Here is a 20,276-nt window from a genome sequence, read left to right on the forward strand (position 1 = left end):
TGAAGGTAAAGTGTAATTGACGGTTAAGGGTATATATAGTACTGCAATGACGACTAAGCAAGAGATCAGTAAGAGGGCACAAATTGGGAATTATGATTATTCGATGTCTAACGAAGTCTTCTGGTGCCTTCTTGAGCACCTTTGTGGGATTTTGAAAAGCTTCTTCTTTCTTGAAATGTGATGTGGACCGCTCAACTCCTGTGAAGGCGCATGAAAGGGAGATTCCACCTGAGTGCAGATCTTCAGAGTTTGAACGGAGCATTAGCTGCTCTCGTTTTCACTGATATAGGGTGGCAATGTACAACTTATACTGATTGACGGTGATACCCGGGCGGACACCCAGCGGACCATCTCAGAGCATAATGGAGGTAAGGTCAACGACGCATGAAACACTCTCAGCATTCGTTCTGTGCTGGCATCTACAGTAATAAAGCTGCGGGTAGCGCAAGTAATACGCACATTTATGATGCATGGGCCGGGCCTCAATGAGGAATCGTACAATCGAGACTCCCGGTACGTGGGTTGCTATCCCTTTCCATCATATCAATACGGATTACTACAATCATTTCCGCGGGCCAAACACGCAGTGAGCGCCGCGAACGCAGCTCCCGCTGTGATAGAGGCAGTGACGAAAGCGCATGCAATATCGCTGGCACATTCCGTGCCCGACTGATACCCCGAGAATGGGCGTGTACGGTACGCAGAACTCGGCTGGGTCATGTGAGAGTGACCTGCACCGATGGTTGCAACGGTGCCAGTGCCCAGGGCGGTGGTGGTAGTGAGAGCTTGTGTTGCTCTTGACTGGTCGTCTGGGAGTGTAAATCTCGGTCGTTCGGGAGAAGCATATCCTGCATTACCATTGAGTGTGGTGGCTTGGGAGAAAGTGTCGTTGATGTCGTTGGCATCGCTGCTACCAGTCATAACGTCTGAGTGCTTGATCGATCTGCTGTTTCGGTGGTAAAATATAGAAAACTTGAGATTAGGCGCTTATAGTAAGGAGGAGCAACTTTCGAGGAATAGCAATGTTGGGGTTCCAAGGGTTGACTGTTTGCACGTTGTATATGAGTTCCACTTCGGTAGCATGTTTCACCTGATATGACGTGACTAGCTCAAAATTCTTGGAAGCGTATGAAAGGAGCCTTGTAGCGATTGCAAATCTATCGTATCTCCGCTGGATGTTTATCTTCACACTGCCTACTTGCTTGAGAGCAGTATGGGGATGTCGTGGTTCTTGATAGCGGGTTTGATCTCAAAGTCAGTTGGCACTCGTATCTGAGAGCATAAGATTACACCATATTGCAATGCAATGTAGCCTTGAATGAAGTGTCGCTGCAGAGTACGGCAGCAGTCGATCAATCCTTCACAGACTGATTCGATTGAAGAAGACTTTCGCCTCTAGTTGTCACTTAGTACATCAGCATAACAATTTGGCGGAAGATCAATGAGATCGCTTGATGTCATGGCAGAGGGAACTCCTTGTTTCAGGAAGAGGTACGTGACACGATGTTGCAAGACAGTCGTTGTACACACCACTCACGTCCCAATACCCATTGAAAAGCCGCATACTGTACATGGAAAAGGGATTTTGTTGGCTCATCTTTTCAGTAGTTCATTCTTGCATTTAGCCAAATGACATTGATACAGTCCTGAAGATGTCGATCCGCTTCTACCTCCTTCTCTTTCTGACGAGATCACTCTTAGTCAGTAGCGCTGTCTGCGGGACGGTCACTGAAATTACCACCGCTACTGTGTACGTGTCCCGATATGGAGAACTCATGCCATGCTGATGCCTCCTTGGCGTTTATACTCAGTCTTCCGACTGTTTTTGATCCAAATGTAGTCACTTCAACGACCACCATCAGCCAGGGATACTGTAGTGAAACCGCATATCATACAACTACTGTCAGTGAGCGCGAATTCCGATTACCCCTCCACTCTTGTTCGTTGTAAGGTATGATCAGAATCAGTGTTGAGGAAGTGGCATGAATCATCCAGCCGACACAAGACAAATTGATGTGTATACTGTAAGTTTGCCTAACAGATGCCGAATTATTCGTTTCTGATGCTCGACTGAAGTTCTCCTGTATTCACCTTACATAGACGACAACCGAAACGCCCACTACTACCAGTACAACTACCTACACCATGACTACCACAGTCACCTCACCAGGCAACACAGTATGGCTACCCTGTCCCACCCCACGAGCAAGAGCCGATCAAGGTGATCTCTCAAATGCAAAGAGGATGCAACTCGGCTTACCACTCGCCACACCTCATATTCGAAATGGAAGAGCATCGGGCAAACCTAGCTGTACGTTTAGACATGTCACCAAGACTGAAGTGATGACTCTCGGCCCTACCGAGAAACCACCAATTACAAGCTGGATCACAGTTAGGACCTGTGCGGCGACTAGAACGATTTATCACACTGGTACGTTAGAGCTCATCAAGGTTACCACATCTGCTTTCATCCCAACAGCTGATTCGCGAGACGCCCATCTGTTCATCTTGTTGCTGCTCGTGACATATCTCAGATACGAGACGAACAACTAGAATGAAAACGAAGACTCATCTGCGATCGGTGATCGGTAGACCGGTGGTCATCACTAGATCCACTACGACCACAACAAGTATATGTTAATCTTGGTATTCCCAACAGAATTCAAAAAAAGGTAATGAGCTGACATACATAACTGCGCACAACAGGATCAACGGTCCTCACGACGGTCTACAGAACACGCCATTGCTGAGACACGAGAATCCGGACGCTATTTAAACTTATGCTGAAGATCTTTCTGCATACCATGCGGTCAGATATATGAATTGATCTCTTCATATGATCTCGTCACATGACGTTGTAAATTGCGTATGCTCTTTTTACAACTCATTTTGGCAGAAATCTGGTTGAGGTCTCGTATAGATCATTTTGAGGCAATCAAATGAACCATCAACCGATCAAACACTTGCTAATTGCTGTGTTTGATCGACCCGCTGTGCGAAAATCTAATCTCATTCTGGTCATACGCATCGTGAGGTTTCCTGTCCCTCCTGGAAGGAGTGATTATGTGTGCTCACATGATCGGAGTGACTTCCTAATCTGGCAAATTGACCGTCTTTAGATTAACACAAGTGCAAAGGTGCCATCAAGCAGCTCGTTCGAAAGACGAAAATCATGGTTATTCATCGAAGAAGAGTGCGATGCCATACAGATACCGCAAAATGGTGAGAAATCATCTGAGTGGAGCGTACGACGACTTTCAACCAGCCAAAAGTTCTGGGCGATCAGATTGATTTGCAGAATCGGCCAGGAAGAATTATATCAGGTAAGCTGTGGGTGGACAGGTAGATAAAGTATACATGTGCGATATCATATGGGATCATCTGAATGCTTCGTCATTTTTCATAGTCCCCCTTCTCTTATCCCTTTAAAACGCTCCCTAACTCTCTGACAACCTGCCCGTTGGTATCGAGCAGTAGATCACAAGATGTTATCAGGCGTTGTCCTCTTGGCAGTCCTTCTGCTAGGTCAGCTGGGTTTTGTCGATAGTGCTATATGTGGGACGATTACAGCGACTAGTGTCGTGACTTCGTAAGTTCTCGTGCGTGACCATATCCTATCCCATCCAAAGTAAGATTCTTGGGGTAGTTGAGGGCTGATAGCCCGATCGGATGTCTGATCTCGAGCTAGAACTCAAACTACTGTAGCTCCTACTATCGTCACTTCGACAAGAACCATTCGACAGGCTGTTTGCAGTGAGACTCCTTCTCATATCACGACCGTCAGTAAGTCCAACCTTGGTATCTCTTTGCTCTATCACGAAGAATTCAGAGATTTAAGGTTGATCGACTGACTGAATTCTAACAACCGCTTAGCCAATCATCGAAGAACGGATATATACACTGTGCATACAATTTTCAATCCCTGGCGTGGTTTGGCGATGGTAATTGCTGACCAAACGAACCTTATGATATAGACTACAACCCGTACACCCACTGTCACACGGACGTCGACGGTCGCCACACACTATATCACAGTCACTTCACCCGGTCGAACCATTTTGGTACCATGTCCTACACCTCGAACGGGCGGCCGTCGTTCGGTTGAGCAAGATCGACTATGGGCGGACCAACAAGGTTTATCGAACGCTGAGAGACTACAACTTGGTCTTCCGCTTGCCAAGCCCCATCAAAGGAGACAAATCACTCAACCAAGTGATGTTCTTCGAGGGGGATTACCGGCCGGGGTTCAGAGGGCTGGTCCGAGTTGTACGACCATTACTACTACCTCTACGTCTACTCAGATTACCATGACCACTCTGACTCCGACTACGATCGTGACTGTTACTAGTTGCGCTTTCACCGTGACTACTGATCGTACGAGTAAGTCTGACCCGTTCTTAGCCACTTATTCTGGGATCCTGCCGCTGATGTTGATGAGGTACGGTATGAAAAGGTTACGGTAGGACCACAGTGACGGATACTTCCACTCATATCCAGACGAGAGTAGGACCTGCGACAACAACTACTTTGGGAGTCACAACTACCAGTAGTGAGTCCCTACGCTCTTGGTAGGGGCTTCAATACCTTTGATGCTGATGACTACTCATGACCGACAGCTTCTACAATTTATACCTCGGTCACTCGAACTCGACCTTGCCCTTGAAGAAGAGGGTTGGTAGATTCGCCCGCTCTATCCTGCTTGTCGTTTTGGACTAAGTTATCGTATGTAATCGTTCATACCTTGTCTCATGTATTGTCAATACCTATGTCACCTATCACACAACCATCCCGTGACAACAGGTCTCAACCAACACCAGCCTACACCGGAGATGACTTCTTCTCCTGCTTGCTTCGTCTCCAAGTTTATGTCCGTTCGACAGCTCATTGTGCATCTTGTTCTTTGACTTTGTGTTGACAACAGACAGTCACAGAATCAAAAACTACAGCACCCGGGATTCCCAAGTGGTCCCCCACCTTGGTACTAACCGAGCGATACCCAACTTAGTTACGGGGAGCTGACGGGACCCGACGTTTTATAGGTTCTGTGGCCGTAGATGAAGAATTCTCCATACAACATCCAATATTTTCCTTTTGGCAGAGGATAGTTGCCTCAGAACGTTCTGACAAAGCATGATGTCTATGTCGTATTTAAGCATGGTCGCTCTGGCTTCAGAGAGATTAGTGTCAATTTAGGCCAGATGGGTACACATAGGGTAACTTGATTTTGAGTTGAAGGGTCAAGGTGGACCGCCACCGCCACTGCCGATCCCGTGTTCAGGGAATCTCTTCATACCTAGAAAATTCATGTGCAGTGATTGAATAGGTTACCAATTGGACCGAGACATCGTTGCCATCCCGTGTTTCCTAATCTGCTATTGCTCCCATTCAGATGTACCGCTGTATCGTACTTCCTACTATGTCATAGTCCTGACGGATGTTCTTTCCATCAGCTGGGATGGTATCCCGTATGAAGCTCTGCTCTCCGCAATGCACACCCGTCATTCCCGTTCATCTATAATCGGACAGCTGCCCACGTCGTCTGGCAGATGAACAACCGCATCTTTGCAGAATCGTCTGCTGAAGATCAAGTAATGCAATGTAATTTGGTCTTAGCTCCATTCAATGGGACTCAGACCGAAACGTCTGGAGATTAACGTCTATGTGAGTGAGGGGTTGAGACTTAGACATATGCCCAAATTGTGCCTTTGAGATAACCCTCATTTCTATAGAATGTAAGACAGGGGAGATATCAATCGTGACTGGGAACCAAGCCACCACCGGTCTACCCTATCCAGACTTCGATGGGATACCCTCAATCTCGCTGCTCCCACTCAGTACGACAGGGAATTAAACGGAATGAATCATACTCATCATTGATGGATGATTCAGATCTGATGATCTAGTCGAGATCAATTCCCATACATTCTTCGTCTATCAGTTAACGCGTCGAATCGAAATCAGAAGCTGAAGGATGTGACTCTGCCTCCTCACATATTCACTCGACCGTCCATCAGGGAGAAGCCTTTGATTCTTTCTCTCTTCTTGATTCTTCTTTCTGTTGAACCTTGCCATCTACTTTCACAGACTTGGTGGTTATTCCGACTCACAACACAATACCTTTCATCACTAGTCTATAGACACCAAAAGGAAGATAGGACACCTTCGTGCGAACCTAATAGTCGGGAGGGCTTATCGATAGGCAATTTCCGGGAAGGAGATCATTTGTGAACCCGGTAAGTTCAACTATCCTTTTGGGAAATCACCTCTCCTGTTCCATATCTTTTGAACCTTATCTCCATCCCAATTGCGATGTGACGAAATAAGATAAGCCATGTTCGTGTTCGTGAATCATTCATGGACGGATGGATGGATGGCGGGGTTATACAAAAGTTCATATTGAAATGGTGTGCTGATACCTTCCTTCCTCACCACCGAAAGTAGCATATCACCTATCTCCGTGTCAGGCTACCACATCGATATTCACAATTCAGTCGAGCCATCACCTTTCACACAAGAAAATAAAGAGGAGGCAAGATGTCGCAACCTACTTCCCCTGTTCTTCTCAACTCTTCTTTCTCCCAGTTAGACTACTTTGCTGCTTCCAGTCCATCACAAACACAGACACCCATATTCACATTGAGCTTAACGACCTCTCCCACCTCGTCATTGTCCACTCCCAACCTATTGCTATCGACTCCAGAACGAGGTAGATCACCTTTGAGAACACCAACCGACGAGTCGCCTCAAGTTCAGGTACTTTCGTCACCTCAATCTGCATTAGGTCTGGGAGTGCGAAGGGATAGTTCGAGTGCGAGAAGGTCGGTGCAGTTTGAGAAATCCGCTGTCAATTGGGCGAGACCTCTTAGAGTCGTTGAAGAGGATCCTGTAATTTCGAGTGAGTGATTCTTCCACCTACCCTTTTTCAATCCCATACTCCTTGCCATTCGCATTTCCTCAATTTTCTTTACCATTCTCTAATTTGATAATACAAATCACCATGCTAATCCTCTGCATTAAAGTGCGAATATTCGGTGCCTCCCTCCAACGAAGTCGACGACTTAACCGATCACCCGCCCCATCCCCTTCTTCATCGGATGATGAACCCCTAACTCCCAGTCCAGTCACCCCATCTTCCACCAACTCCGATGATAACGTCCACGTTCCCCAGAGGGGATGGAGTGTATTTTCCTCAGCGAAGGGACTGGGTGTGAGCGGCGTGGCAGAGTGGGACACAGATACGCCCATCACCCCCATCCGGGCGTTATCGCTCGAACCATTACCTGATTTCGCCTTTGAACCACTCAATATCCCCTCTTCGTCCTCCCTATCTTCCATCTCAACCAAGAAATCGTCTGCAAGCACAAAGTCCAAAAGTGGTTTACCTCGATCGATCTCAAAACCCATCTTGATCCAGCCTCCCTCAATCCATCATATACCTAATATATCTACGCCAATATCCAACTCACGAATACTGGCTACCTCCCAATCTCTCAACTCATTCTCCTCTCCCTCGAATTTGGCTGAACTACGAAACCTCCGACAAGCTGCCGTGGTACTTGAGAACGAAGCGAAGAGACCCATGAGGCCTTCTCCCTCATGTGGACAGATCAAAGATACACAGAGGGAAAGGAAGATCAAGAGGAAGGCTGTACCCAGTATAGCCGAGTCGGATATAATCGATTATTATTCCACTTCGTCTTGTTCGTCCATCACTGCTTCTACACCATCCTCGTCCTCTTGCAGATCATCCTCATCGCCTGATAGTGAGATTATAGACAATGTGAAGCAGAGAAGAAGGAACTCGTCCATCGATCAGATCCTCGTACCTCGTCAATTACCAGGTATGGGAGAAGGAATGGGAAGCTCAATATTCAACAGACACAGGCAACTGTACCAGAACCATTTAGCTACAAGATCAGTCATCGAGGTATCACCCTCATCAATCCCCTCCTTCGATGACGATACGCCCACCCCGAGACTGAATAACCTCAATCTGAATCTCAATATCACTATCCCCCCTCGAACACATTCATCTTCTCCCTCGAAATGCTCTCAACACGACGGACCGTCATCAATGTTATTGGAAGACAGCATAAATCTCTCGTCAGCATCTTCGCTATTATCTTCGTCCGACGATCAGCCCATCACTCCCACGTTGACTGCTAGTCAGACTGAATATTTCATGAGCTCCGTGGAAAACGCTTTTAGGAAGTTGGAATTTGAGAGAGCAGAGATAGGTCAGAAGGTCTCGTCCAGTAAACATAAGAGGGGATTCTCGAGGTTCCTGGGAAAGAAAAATTCGTCGAGCGTCGGTATGAGTGTAAAAGAGGAATGATGTGAATGAAGAGGCCACGGGCGTTCTATATCCACATTGTATGATTTACCTATTTTGGGCCTTGTACGCTTGTTTAGTATTTTTGTTCATGCTGCGTATGAGGATGATTTCTATAATCTTAATGCATCTATCAAGTGACAGTGACAGTATCATCCATCATCTGGATTGCCAAGAGAACGATGAATATCGGAGGTCTACATCCACGGCCGCCTTGTTACATGATCGAAGGTCTTCATTCTTCAGTGGGTCATACTCATGACACAATCATCCTCACGCACAGACCGGGAAATCCGGGTCAACTCCGCCGGGAAGATGGTCTGACCAATCATTGACAACGCTTCGGATTGCTGCTTGCTAGACAAAAGCAAAAGCAAAGGAGAACGGCCGACATGACGGATCTCTCTGACGTGTCTCCAAGCTTTCCTTGGTCTCATGCCCTGGGAGACAGACACTTCGGACCGATAACTTTGTTTTTTCCCATACTACTCGTACTTCGCTTCCATCAAAGCTATGCAGTACATGTAAATTGACCGGTAAATCGTTTGAAGGGGAATAACCGCTCGGTCGGGCTAAGGCTGGTTTAAGCGAGAACTCAAGTATGAAGGTATTGAAAGAATGGTGAGTAAGTCCATGAGATCTGCTGTGAGATCTTTTTGAATACATATATCCTATGCAGTGTAGATAGATAGCATATTAGTCCTGTTGGATATTGAGAGATCGAGTCTAAGATAACTGAAAGACCATCTACGTCCAATTTAACCAGATACAAGGATGCAAACCACGTAAGGCGTGGTGTATGGCTGATGGTAAACTTTCCGATTGCGATCGATGGTACTGTAGGATGAGGCGCTTTTCACGGTGCGGCTATGCAGTGTTAAGGGATTACCTTACCAAAAAGACCATTATTCAACCGAGGCATCCCTTAAAACGTGAGAATTTCATGCATGGTTATTTCCTAGGGGACCCAAGGAACAAGGATATTCATCCTCTGCACATCCATCCTCTGCTTTGAAGCCTGTAATCCGAAAATACTGGAGGACTACTAGCAGCTATGTTGGTCAGAGGACGTTGATGGACGACCGCCTCTATGCATGTATGCTTGCGTATGATCTTTGGTTATCTGTTGCATTGCCATACTCGAATGAGAAGTGCAACTTGGTTGTTCATATATCGAATCAACAACATATACACGTCGACTGCGTATACGTATACGTACCTGTACGTACGTACAACCCATCACCACATCAATCAACGATCATCATCAACAGGTGTGATCGAGAAAATATCAATCCAATCCAAAAAATCAGACTAAATACAATTCATATATCTCCCCATCTTATCAGTGATCGAATAAAATAGATCCATCATCATCATCATCATCATCATCATCATCATCATCATCATCATCATCATCATCATCATCATCATCATCATCATCATCATTGGCTCAAAGTCAGATACAAACATATATACATGGACTGCATGACGAGGTGATCGCACGACAATGTCAATATCATCCGCTGCATCCTCTTCGTCTCCCACTTCTTCTGCGTTCGGTACGAAGATACCAGTGAGTAATCCACCACCCTTCTCATATATCTCGCATATGTATCACATCAACCGCTGATGCGTCATTCATCCTGATAGCGAGTAGGAGGAGTAAGATGTTATTGGGCACTACTCACACCTCATTATACACCTCTTCCCCCTAATCCAGATGGGACACCCTCGGCAGGATCAAAATTGGAACTTAGATTCGCACATCCTGATCCGATGTTGAGTCTGCATCTCTCAAAGCAGAAACTGAGTATGATGGGGAGGAGTGTTATTGAGTTCATACATCCTGCGGAGAGGGAACGTGAGTTTAGTCTACATCTGCAACTCACCCAAGCTCATAAAAGCGACCTTGTGTCATCTCGCCTACGTGGCTAACCTAATTCTCTCGCAGAGGCTAGAAGGGATCTGACAAGTGCGATAAGTGCGGATGACCTACAGGGGAGCGTGACTAGGTGAGTTTCAAAATCTCATCACTCTCGCACTACTGATGATAGCTGATGAAGTGAACATCTACTTATCTTACTCCCGTCACATTGATTTCATCTTCCCTTTACTACGCCGTCACACGCTTAGAGTACGGTTCGCCCGTCTATCCCGTATACGTACGATACTGGGATGTCCACCAGAGGAGAACGACTTTCCAGCGGATGCAGATAAATTTGCAGAGGACGATGAATATTTGATATTGGATTTGGTGTTGAATTGGGTGAGTATGATGTGGTGTCTCACGCCAAGACGGCTCAAGAAAGTCAAGCGGGTCACCTGAAAACGAAGCATGGAAGAGAAGGTGGAAACGGAGCCGGCTGGAAGTAGAGGAGATGAAGGGATCCGGACTCTCAGAGCTGATAGGCCCACTACTCTGATATAGGTCGCCGATGGATTTCTCCTCGCTTTCTTCCATGCCATCAAAGACAAAGATCCAATAGGCAATAATGATCCTCGCTTGTCACATGAGGAATGGTCGAATTGGTGCGGGACCAGGGTGATGCCAGAAGATGTGAGTGTCATATCTGCCTAATATGATCCCGTTGTACCGCACTAATCTGCTCACTCGCTGATGACCTCACCTCGCCTGTGCAGCAAATCGAAGCACTTCATCGAAACATATCCGACAGGATATCTTCCACGCCTTCCTCCAGCTATCCCCCATCACGTGTCTTCCAACTACATTACTCTGCTCCCTCACCCGACCCATCCATATCCCTCTCTGCTCCCCCTCGACTGATCTTCTCATGGCCACCTCCCAGACCCGTCGGAGTGAAGATAACAGCAGATGGGAAATACAATGCAGCAGAGTACTGTGAACTGATGAAAGGTGTGGATATGGATCCATCACAACTCAACGCTGGACCTGGAGAACTGCGAACGAATTGTACGACACGTTATGGTGCTCAACATTCCATAACGACCGAGGGGGTCTATCGACACGTTACAAGTGTTTTCATACCCTATGGTAATTTGATATTCGCATGTTTCCAGACGACAAGCATGTACGAGTTACCGGCTGCTCGGAACGGTCATACCCCTTCTTCGTCTTCTTCATCGTACGAGCCTAGCCTGGGTAATGACTGGAATACGAACTTGTCATCTATACCGCCCGTCACGTCCGGCTCGACCGGTCTACCTGTCCAGCCCCTTCCGCCTTCGGACCCTCAGCCTCAGCCTCATCCTTATACTACCCAACCATCCATACAGACCACTTCGACGTGGGCTCACTCAGACCCCTATGCACTTCCGAGACAGGATGGTGGAGAATGGGAATCAGGACCCTCAACGGGGTATCAGATACACCCCGGAGGAAGAGATATGGGTTATCTCACTCCGTCACCTTCTGCGAACCATTATCCCCCTCCTCAACAGCATTACCCACATGATCATCTCCCTCACGGTGGGATACCGCTCTCTGCATCTATGAGCTCTGGACACCTCTCTTCTGGACCTAGTCCGCCGCATATGGCGAATGGACACCACGGTCATTCGATGAGTAATGGCGGGAGCAATGGGTCGGCCAGCTCTCGTCCGCTGGTGAGACCGCCGGGGAACGTGGATTGTTGTGTTATGTGTGGGATCAGGGAGAGCCCGGAATGGAGGAGGAATGAAAGTGGGATCAAGGATTTATGTAACGCGTGAGTCTGCTTTTACATCAGCATCTGTCACCCCTATCACTATGCTGGTTTTGTCGGCATCTCCAGGGGATGTGAAGTTGTCGGGGGAACAGCAAAGCTGACTGGGTTGCTTCCTTACAGGTGCGGTCTAAGATTGGCTAGACAGGTGGCGAAGAGAGAGGGAAGGCAGAAACCCAGGAAGAAGAAGGATAGTACGGGTGTTGGTGGGAATGGGATGAGAGGTGAAAGTGCGACTAAGGATCATTATGGGATATGAGTGTTGGTTCTTCTGTCTCTGAAGGGCAGAGGGTGTCTCACGGATGTGGGATGGAGTTGCGTCACGTTGAATTGAAGGAGAGGGATTTTTCTTTGTGTTGTATGGCCACGGCCTAAAAGGAAGAGGGATGTCTCCGGCAGCTGATAAAGCGGAAGTTTTGAATGAGCTTTTATAATAGCTAGAATCATCTTACATATTGATAGGACATCTGTCAAGTCACATGAGCACATCAATGCATGACGCCAAATTTATGATCACTGACTCAAGCTGAGTCATCGGACACTTGGGTATCTCTGTCCGATAAATGGGCCGTTTCATATTGTCTGACCATGTCGCAATCAAACAGAGCGCGTAACAAAAGGTACATAGAAGACGCAGATATCTACCCCCAAGTGAAGTGTATGACGTCTCTTGGAGTTAAGCTGTCCTGACGTTTCATGTAAGAGTACTGCTGCGTCCTTAGCTCGTTGATATCGTTTTTATAGCATGCATCCAACGAGGTCTCGATTGAGCAAACTTCCCCACAGACAAATTGAGTCCGTCCCTCCAGGGACAACAAACATCCGGACGTGCCGGAATCATCCTGATCGCACCCTGAGATTTGAGGCTTGGGACGCGACTTGCTTTGTGTTTTTCACCATCACCATCACCGTCACTGTGATTTTCGGCTTGGCTTGGTATTTCTACGCGTTTGCTTATGTGGACCAGAATACTGGTTCCACGCTAACCCAAGCTGAACCTTGAACCTTGACTACGGTGATCGCTTCTTTGCGAATAAGGGGACCCTACGTGCGTCACTTTGTTTATATTTTACGTAGGACGTAGGAAAGAGGAACACCCCTAAAGTCACGAGGTGAGATTGGTTGATTTTTCTTGGTGTTGTGTTTGGTGTTTGGTCGTTTGGTCTGGGAAAAACAAGGTGAGGCAGGATCAAGTTGGTTTAGTCATTTTTGATATTATCTATAATCGAGCTATCATAGAGTACATATTCCCTTTCTCATCCTTCGTTTTTTGTTTATATCGATCAGTTCAATACAACTGGGCTTGTCATTACTTCCTATACTCGTACTCGTACTCATTGATTGAGTCATCATCAAATGATAATATCACGATAGCCCACATTCTTTTCACCAACACCAACAATCACTTCGTGCTCGACGCACTACTACACCAACACCAACACGCTCTTTTAACTATCAACGACATACCGTTATTCACGTCGCTTATCAACCAACAATCATCGCCCAGCGCGTCCACTACACAATAGCTATCACCTCTACCCCTCCAACTCATAACTTACAACCCTTATCGACATGTTCTGGCGAAAGAAGTCCTCTTCTTCCTCCTCGGAGAGACCAGTGTCGGCATTCCAATCACAACCTTCTGAACCTCCCAAACCGATCTTACGGATGAATACCGAAGGACAAGGGATATCGAGCATCCGATTTGCTGGTGGAACCAGTACCAGTAACAGCTCTGGGAAAGCGTCTTCACCTGTCAAACCCACTTTCCCTGTACGCGCAAATACCAGTCCAGCAACTTACGGCTCAAGCCCAAATCCAAACCAAAATCAAAACGGAGAGATGTCGACAGAACGCGTTAGAAGTCATACTCAACCTCCTGCTCCTCGAGTTATCGTCTCATCCTATGATTCCTACAGTTCACCCACCGTTCAGCCACACCAGCGAATGGCCTCCTACGACTCCTCTCCCCTATCATCCCAACCCAAGATGGTCTCTTCTCGACGATCCTCCAGACCCACTTCGCCTGGTACTTCCTCCTTCGGAGCCAGGATCAGAAGCAGGACTGAACCCACCCCATCACCTACATTCAATCGATCTCCCTCACCAGCCCATAGTAGTCCCCTCAGTGAGGCTGGACCATTAGAGACTCCCCCCATGCCCTCCTCACACGTTACGACCCCTCCCACAGCCTACGTCTCGTCATTCCAATCGCGTGCTCCGCCCCCTCCATCGCCTTACAGACCGACCAACGAGAGACGTCGTTCCTCCCTTACTCGCAATTTACCTGAGAACCTACCGAGGATGAACGATTTCGCCCCCTCCATACACGTGGAGGAAAGCCTGTTAGCAAGCGATAGCAGATCTAGTGTGTTCACTTTACCCCCCGGACCGGACGTGCCCATGTTGAATATCATACCTGCCACACCGCAGAATCAGGGTGAAGAGTTCTCGGCGATTTGGGAACAACATTATCCTTCTGCTTCTTCCTCCTCCACCTCAACAGGGCTGGAGGAAGCTGTCAAGCTTGAAGAGATCTCTTTGGAGAATAATGTTATTCTCGAAGAGGTGGAGCAAGAGATCTCGGACGCTCCGTCGATAGATGTGGAACTTGATTTCTCACCTTTCTCACCTCTTGCGGAACTGCCTAATACCGATGATACTCCCCTTGAAGAGATTAGGGAGTATATCACCGCAGAGGATCTCGAGAGGTTCGATTACCAAGAAGAACAACAAGTGGGATCAATCCAGGAAGAAGATGGAGAAGAGGAGTACTTTGGGGAAGAACACGATGCTCCTTCTGAGCCATTACCTCCCTCTCCGCCATTCATGTCGTACCCCTCTTTACCGTCTTTATCCTCCCACTCTCACGATGGAGAGCACGATAACGACAACGACCATGGGTCCATCCGCTCGTCTTTGTCCGGATCCGGATCTGAATCGGACTGTTCGATCCAAACTTCCTCATCGATGTCTTCACTGGTCTCATTCCCAGATGTCGAAGAGGCCCTAGGATCAATGTTGGCATCACTATCAGACTCAAGTATGGCTTCGACAGCTATCAATACGCCCACCAAAGATCAATCAGTGAATAGCGTCTATCACGTCAACGTCAATGCGAACCATGGACTGGGATTGGGATTGGGTATGGGTATGAACGATAGTCAATCATTTATTACTTCCTCTACTGCTCCCCTGGCACCTTCTCCTCGACGACGCGCTCCCCCTCCACCACTAGATTTGACCAGTGTGAAATCGAAGAACAGACGATCGCTGTCGAAGAGAGAATCGATGATTCACTCAGCACCTATAATCAACCATCGAGTAGCATTCTACGGAACAGCCAAGGTACACCCGAACTCGCCCTGCTCTGGAATATTCACTGGATCTTCGTCTTCTTCTTCGTCCTTGGCTTCGTCCGGATCGTCCTCGTCGACCATCAGTCTGAACCAACAGCAGATCACACCCTCGGCTTATCACCACAAGTCGCATTCGTATAGAGATTCCATAAGTCTAGCGTCCGAGGCGAGCGACGAGGATCTCTGTACGGCGAGTATAATCAGTCTGACGCCTGTGATGCAGGGGAAGGTTGCGGGGAGGGAGATGAAAGAGGAAATTATGGTTGAGAGGGATGGAGAGAATGTTTTGAGATTGGGATTGGGTCTGGGTTTGGAATTTGGAGGAGGGGAGTTTGGAAGAAGTGGGATTGAACAGCAAGAAGAGGAGAATGTGGAAGTTGGTTTGGCCTTATAATTTTGGATTCGGAACATGGTAGTCTGGACATTTGATGTGAACAATTCTTTCTTTCTTTCGGTTTAGCTTTTCCTTTTTATATACCTTGGAATGCGGAATAGGACAAGGGACACTCGATGTGATACCTTATATTTTGATCTTGATGATAATATCTACATGTATACTGTACAATGGGGAAGTGAAGTATTCAACGCAGAATGATCTCCATGCCCAAGATAGCAGAGCTGAGTGGCATCTTGTTAATTACTCGAGATGATCCAAGCTCGGTTGACCGGTAACAACGAGACACGGAGATAGCCGGATGATCCGTCTGTGGTGATGACGAAATGACCATCAGATTACAGCAAACACGATAAGATAATACCACATCAGACTAACATTCCTCTAGTTGACTTCATTGAATATGAGCATGGCTACAAAAAAGAGCTGCTGCGATTGATATTCATCCGAATTTCTCTGTCCACTCCGATGACTCTGTTCGAATGACCGACCAAGCGAATCATAATCATGTGGTCGATAATTCAAAATTCATTTCTCCTCCTTTCTCCTTTCTTACCTACGTCCCTAATCCCGTCTTCACAGATCACTCCACACGAGGACTATCATGGACCATTGACTGATGGAGGAGTATGGTACGAAGCTTATGAGAGAGCTAGAGGGGTGGTCAAGGAGATGACGATGGAAGAGAAGGTGAGCATTTGCTTTGACCCTTTTTACTTCTCCTCCTTCTCTGCACTATCTATGGCCAGCTCGTGCTCTCCTCAATCATTGGCGAGAGGATCCTTTCAGATTGATAAGCTGAGCGGCTCTGTATTTTGCAGGTCAATCTCACTACAGCTATCACTGGACCATGCCAAGCTAATTCTGGTGGGGTACCGAGATTGGGTATACCTGGATTATGCTTTAATGATGGGCGTGAGTGTCGTCTGCTCGACTACGTCCCACGCCTGAAATACTTTGGTGGTCTGTTCCTGATATCTCTCTGCATTCATGATACAGCTTCAGGACCAAGATACACGGACTTCGTCACTCAATGGCCATCAGCATTTACAGCCGCTGCTTCGTTTGATAGAGACTTGATAGAAGAGCGAGCAAGAAGAATAGGATATGAGTTTAGAGGGAAGGGGATCAATGTGGAGCTTGGACCTGTGAGCTTACCTCTTCCCGTTCAAGTGCGCTAGCCTTTGATGAAAACTGATCATGGGTGCAGGTCACAGGAGGACCTCTAGGCAGATCGTACGGTTCATTTTCTACTTGATGCGAATGAAGTAGCATGAAGCTGATAATGGTTCGTCAGACCTTATGCAGGTAGGAACTGGGAAGGTATGTCTCTACCGGCTCTACACCCTCTCAGTTTTCCATGGCTGATCAGAATGTCGTTCGAAGCATTCACCCCAGACCCGTATCTCTCTTCTACCCTTTCCTTTCTCACCGTGCGCGGCATGCAATCATCTGGTCTGATAACGTGCGCAAAGCATTACATCCTGTACGAACAGGACCCAGTATGCGATGGACCGCTGGACGATGAGGGAGGAAGGACAGGGTGTAGGGATGTATCTAGTGAGGTCGATGGTCAGTCGTTTTCACTTTAGCTTATCTCGTCCGCAGAAAGAAGTGGCATAGCTGACACGACAGCCACTGGTCCAGATAAAACGATGAAAGAGCTTTATCTACCTAGTTTCGCTGAGACTGTTAGAGCAGGGACTGGCGCTGTGATGTGGTGAGTTTTCGAGTACCTGGTAGCGGCGACTTATGTCAACTGACTTAGATGTCTGACTTAGCTCGTATAACAAAATCAATGGGACCGCTGCGTGTGAGAATGATGATGCGCTCAATAGGATATTGAAGGATGAACTGGGTTTCAAGGGATTGTGAGTGTACTCCCGTTCAACTATTGTGGATTCTCATATCTCTCACGCTGAAGGTGTCTTGATATTCAGCGTACTGGTAGGTCTTACCGGAAGTGTACGAGCAGAATCTGATCATTTGGATAGAGTGATTTCGGGGCGACCCATTCTACGGTAGGTTCAGCTTTGGGAGGAATGGACATGGAATTGCCAGGTGAATACTATTGTGAGTGTATCTACAGCTATATCATGCCTGTATAGCAGATCAATCTCTGAAGCTTGCTTTGACTTTCGAACGTAGATGGTCAGAGACTGCTCAAAGCGGTGAAGAAAGGAACGATACCCGAATCAAGGCTGGACGATATGGTTCATAGGTCCGTCGACGAGCACGAATTGACTTGCCTACTGCTGACTGGTCTATCTACCTAAGGATCCTCACACCCTGGTACGCATCGAAGCAGGATTCTGATTATCCCAAAGTGAATTATCAGAAATATGATCTATCCGATTCGAAGGAAGTCAACGGACATGTATTTAAAAATGAACATGTCGATGTTAGGGGTGATAATGCGATGTACGCAAGGAAGGTCGCAGCTGAATCTACAGTGTATGTCATACGTTCAACCTGCATTGTCAACAGAGGTACTAAGTGCTGACCCAGTTCACCTAGACTACTCAAGAACTCCGGCGTTCTCCCAATCAAGGGTGTTAGGAGGATAGGTGTCTTTGGAACGGATGCAGACTATCCCTCCACGCTGAGCGGTTGTGGACCAGACTTGTTCTGCTTGGTAGGTTCGAGGAGAAGGTATTGGAATGGTACGGTCACTATAGGAGGTGGATCCGGTGCAGCATATGCAGATTATATCGTGAGTCAAATGTGCCCACGAATTCCAGCCGGGTTTCTTGGCTTCTCTCCGGAGTCTTATCCCTTTTGAAGTAGTCACCGTTCCCATGACACAGGCTAAAACAGCTTCATAGGCCGCACCGATCGAAGCTATATCCCTCAAAGCACGCCAACAAGGTATCCGAGTAGATCATGTCCTGCAAGATGATCCAGCCCATTTCGGATCGATTGGATGGGTGGCATACCAATCTGAGATTTGCTTAGTTTTTGTCTCGCTCTTCCTGGTCGAAGGGTGGGATAGGGAACACCTGCGATTGGATAAAAGGGGCGAGGAGCTGATCAAGCATGTTGAGAAGAATTGCGCGGGTGAGGTGGTGGTGGTGCTGCATGCTGGAGGCCAGATCATCGTTGAAGACTGGGTGAGTTCGTGTCTGATAAGCTAGACATGATAGTCGGTGGGAACGAACAGAGGCTGATGCCTTTTATGGGACGTTAGATCGATCTGCCTAAAATTGGGGCAGTACTATTTGCGGGATATCCAGGTCAGCTAATAAACGTCCTCCCAGGTCATCAGAGGAAAAGCTGATACTTCTCGCAGGTCAAGAAACCGGGAATGCATTGGTAGATATCTTGTGGGGCGATGTCAATCCTTCTGCCAAGGTGAGCTATGTGTTGCTGTCCCTGTCTGGTTCAGCAGGGAAGCTAACGAGAGGAATAGTTACCATTCACGATGGGCAAATCACCTAAAGATTGGCCAAGAGATAATCTAGTCAGAGAGATGGTAAGTCATCTCCTATCTGCAACTGCCTAGCGAACTCGTCGCTGATTTTTGCTCTTTTGTGCAGGGCAAGGGTTCTTACCCTATCGCCGAGTTTTCAGAAGGTTTGGCAATAGATTATAAATGGTTTGATAAGCATGATATCACACCGAGGTATGAATTCGGATATGGATTGAGGTAAGTCAGCTTCTTCATGTTCCAACTCGCGAAAGCTGATTGATCGATATTGATAGTTATACAAACTTTGAGTTCTCCGGGTTTGAGGTGGAAGAGAGGTATGAAAAGGATAGGGATACGGTGCAAAAGACCAATGAGAGGTATGAGGGCCAGAGAGGATTGTATGATACCTTAGTACGACAACTGCCTATTTTCTCCTCACATCAATTATGGCACGTTGATTGCTGATGTCATGACGAATCAGTATGTCGCCAAAGTGAATATCACAAATACAGGTAAAGTCCCTGGAGCAGAGGTAGCCCAACTTGTGAGTCCAATTCCTTTTCTCTGAAAGGACAGCTGATAATGATTGTGAGAACAGTATATGACCTTTCCGAAGAGCGAAGTCGAACAGCCGCCAAAACATCTGAGAGGGTATGCGAAAGAGTATCTCGAAGTTGGTCAGATGGGCACTGTCGAATTCCCCATTGTGAGTTGTTTATCGTTCCCCCTCTTCAGACCAATAGAATATGCGATTTGGTCGACACCAAGCTGATTGCCGATTTTGGATCGTAGCGCAAAAAGGATATATCAGTATGGGACGTGAAGAAACAACTTTGGAAGGTTCCTCATGGGAACTTCATATTTAGGGTTGGGAATAGTTCGAGAGAGTTGCCTTTGAAGATGACGGTGGAGATAGGATCATCCTTTTGATTCGTTCTTTTCTTGGCTCTTCGCTCCTAATCACCTTTAGATAGTCAGAAGCCTCGATCGTTGTTATTCGTCTTTGACTTTTTGTATATTCTGAAAATGTCGTTCGGTTGAATGTCCGAATGGGATATTATGATTTGATGATGTAGATAACGCAGTACATGTCATAATA

General features: G+C 47.0%; 7 protein-coding genes across 7 annotated transcripts; 6 read left to right on the forward strand and 1 right to left on the reverse strand.

The window, feature by feature from the left end:
* Window positions 1–543: 543 nt before the first annotated feature.
* Window positions 544–921, reverse strand: I302_107539 (uncharacterized protein; the record flags this gene model as incomplete). The annotated part of the gene is made up of 1 exon (XM_019193329.1): window positions 544–921. One exon carries the CDS (start codon window positions 919–921, stop codon window positions 544–546), a length of 378 nt encoding a protein of 125 aa, XP_019044806.1.
* A 1,224-nt stretch (window positions 922–2,145) lies between these two features.
* Window positions 2,146–2,553, forward strand: I302_107540 (uncharacterized protein; the record flags this gene model as incomplete). Its single annotated transcript, XM_019193328.1, has 1 exon — window positions 2,146–2,553. The coding sequence occupies one exon, from the start codon at window positions 2,146–2,148 to the stop codon at window positions 2,551–2,553; it is 408 nt and encodes a 135-aa protein (XP_019044805.1).
* Window positions 2,554–3,485: 932 nt separating this feature from the next.
* I302_107541 (uncharacterized protein) lies at window positions 3,486–4,663 on the forward strand (the record flags this gene model as incomplete). The annotated part of the gene is made up of 6 exons (XM_065870477.1): window positions 3,486–3,589; window positions 3,689–3,783; window positions 3,874–3,902; window positions 3,975–4,380; window positions 4,454–4,549; window positions 4,617–4,663. 6 exons carry the CDS (start codon window positions 3,486–3,488, stop codon window positions 4,661–4,663), a joined length of 777 nt encoding a protein of 258 aa, XP_065726549.1.
* A 1,871-nt stretch (window positions 4,664–6,534) lies between these two features.
* I302_107542 (uncharacterized protein) lies at window positions 6,535–8,335 on the forward strand (the record flags this gene model as incomplete). The annotated part of the gene is made up of 2 exons (XM_019193326.1): window positions 6,535–6,895; window positions 7,020–8,335. 2 exons carry the CDS (start codon window positions 6,535–6,537, stop codon window positions 8,333–8,335), a joined length of 1,677 nt encoding a protein of 558 aa, XP_019044803.1.
* Window positions 8,336–9,839: 1,504 nt separating this feature from the next.
* On the forward strand, window positions 9,840–12,274 carry I302_107543 (uncharacterized protein; the record flags this gene model as incomplete). Its single annotated transcript, XM_019193325.1, has 7 exons — window positions 9,840–9,905; window positions 9,983–10,193; window positions 10,284–10,344; window positions 10,466–10,598; window positions 10,761–10,889; window positions 10,973–12,018; window positions 12,139–12,274. 7 exons carry the CDS (start codon window positions 9,840–9,842, stop codon window positions 12,272–12,274), a joined length of 1,782 nt encoding a protein of 593 aa, XP_019044802.1.
* A 1,313-nt stretch (window positions 12,275–13,587) lies between these two features.
* On the forward strand, window positions 13,588–15,768 carry I302_107544 (uncharacterized protein; the record flags this gene model as incomplete). Its single annotated transcript, XM_019193324.1, has 1 exon — window positions 13,588–15,768. One exon carries the CDS (start codon window positions 13,588–13,590, stop codon window positions 15,766–15,768), a length of 2,181 nt encoding a protein of 726 aa, XP_019044801.1.
* A 507-nt stretch (window positions 15,769–16,275) lies between these two features.
* I302_107545 (uncharacterized protein) lies at window positions 16,276–20,107 on the forward strand (the record flags this gene model as incomplete). The annotated part of the gene is made up of 22 exons (XM_065870478.1): window positions 16,276–16,458; window positions 16,590–16,683; window positions 16,768–16,916; window positions 16,979–17,004; window positions 17,066–17,091; window positions 17,155–17,340; window positions 17,416–17,488; window positions 17,550–17,639; window positions 17,709–17,715; window positions 17,763–17,841; window positions 17,917–17,989; window positions 18,046–18,222; window positions 18,286–18,481; window positions 18,594–18,878; window positions 18,956–19,001; window positions 19,058–19,119; window positions 19,178–19,240; window positions 19,305–19,414; window positions 19,471–19,588; window positions 19,659–19,721; window positions 19,776–19,883; window positions 19,970–20,107. 22 exons carry the CDS (start codon window positions 16,276–16,278, stop codon window positions 20,105–20,107), a joined length of 2,352 nt encoding a protein of 783 aa, XP_065726550.1.
* Window positions 20,108–20,276: the final 169 nt, after the last annotated feature.

Source organism: Kwoniella bestiolae, chromosome 6, assembly GCF_000512585.2.
Source record: "Kwoniella bestiolae CBS 10118 chromosome 6, complete sequence".
NCBI classification, from domain to species: domain Eukaryota; kingdom Fungi; phylum Basidiomycota; class Tremellomycetes; order Tremellales; family Cryptococcaceae; genus Kwoniella; species Kwoniella bestiolae.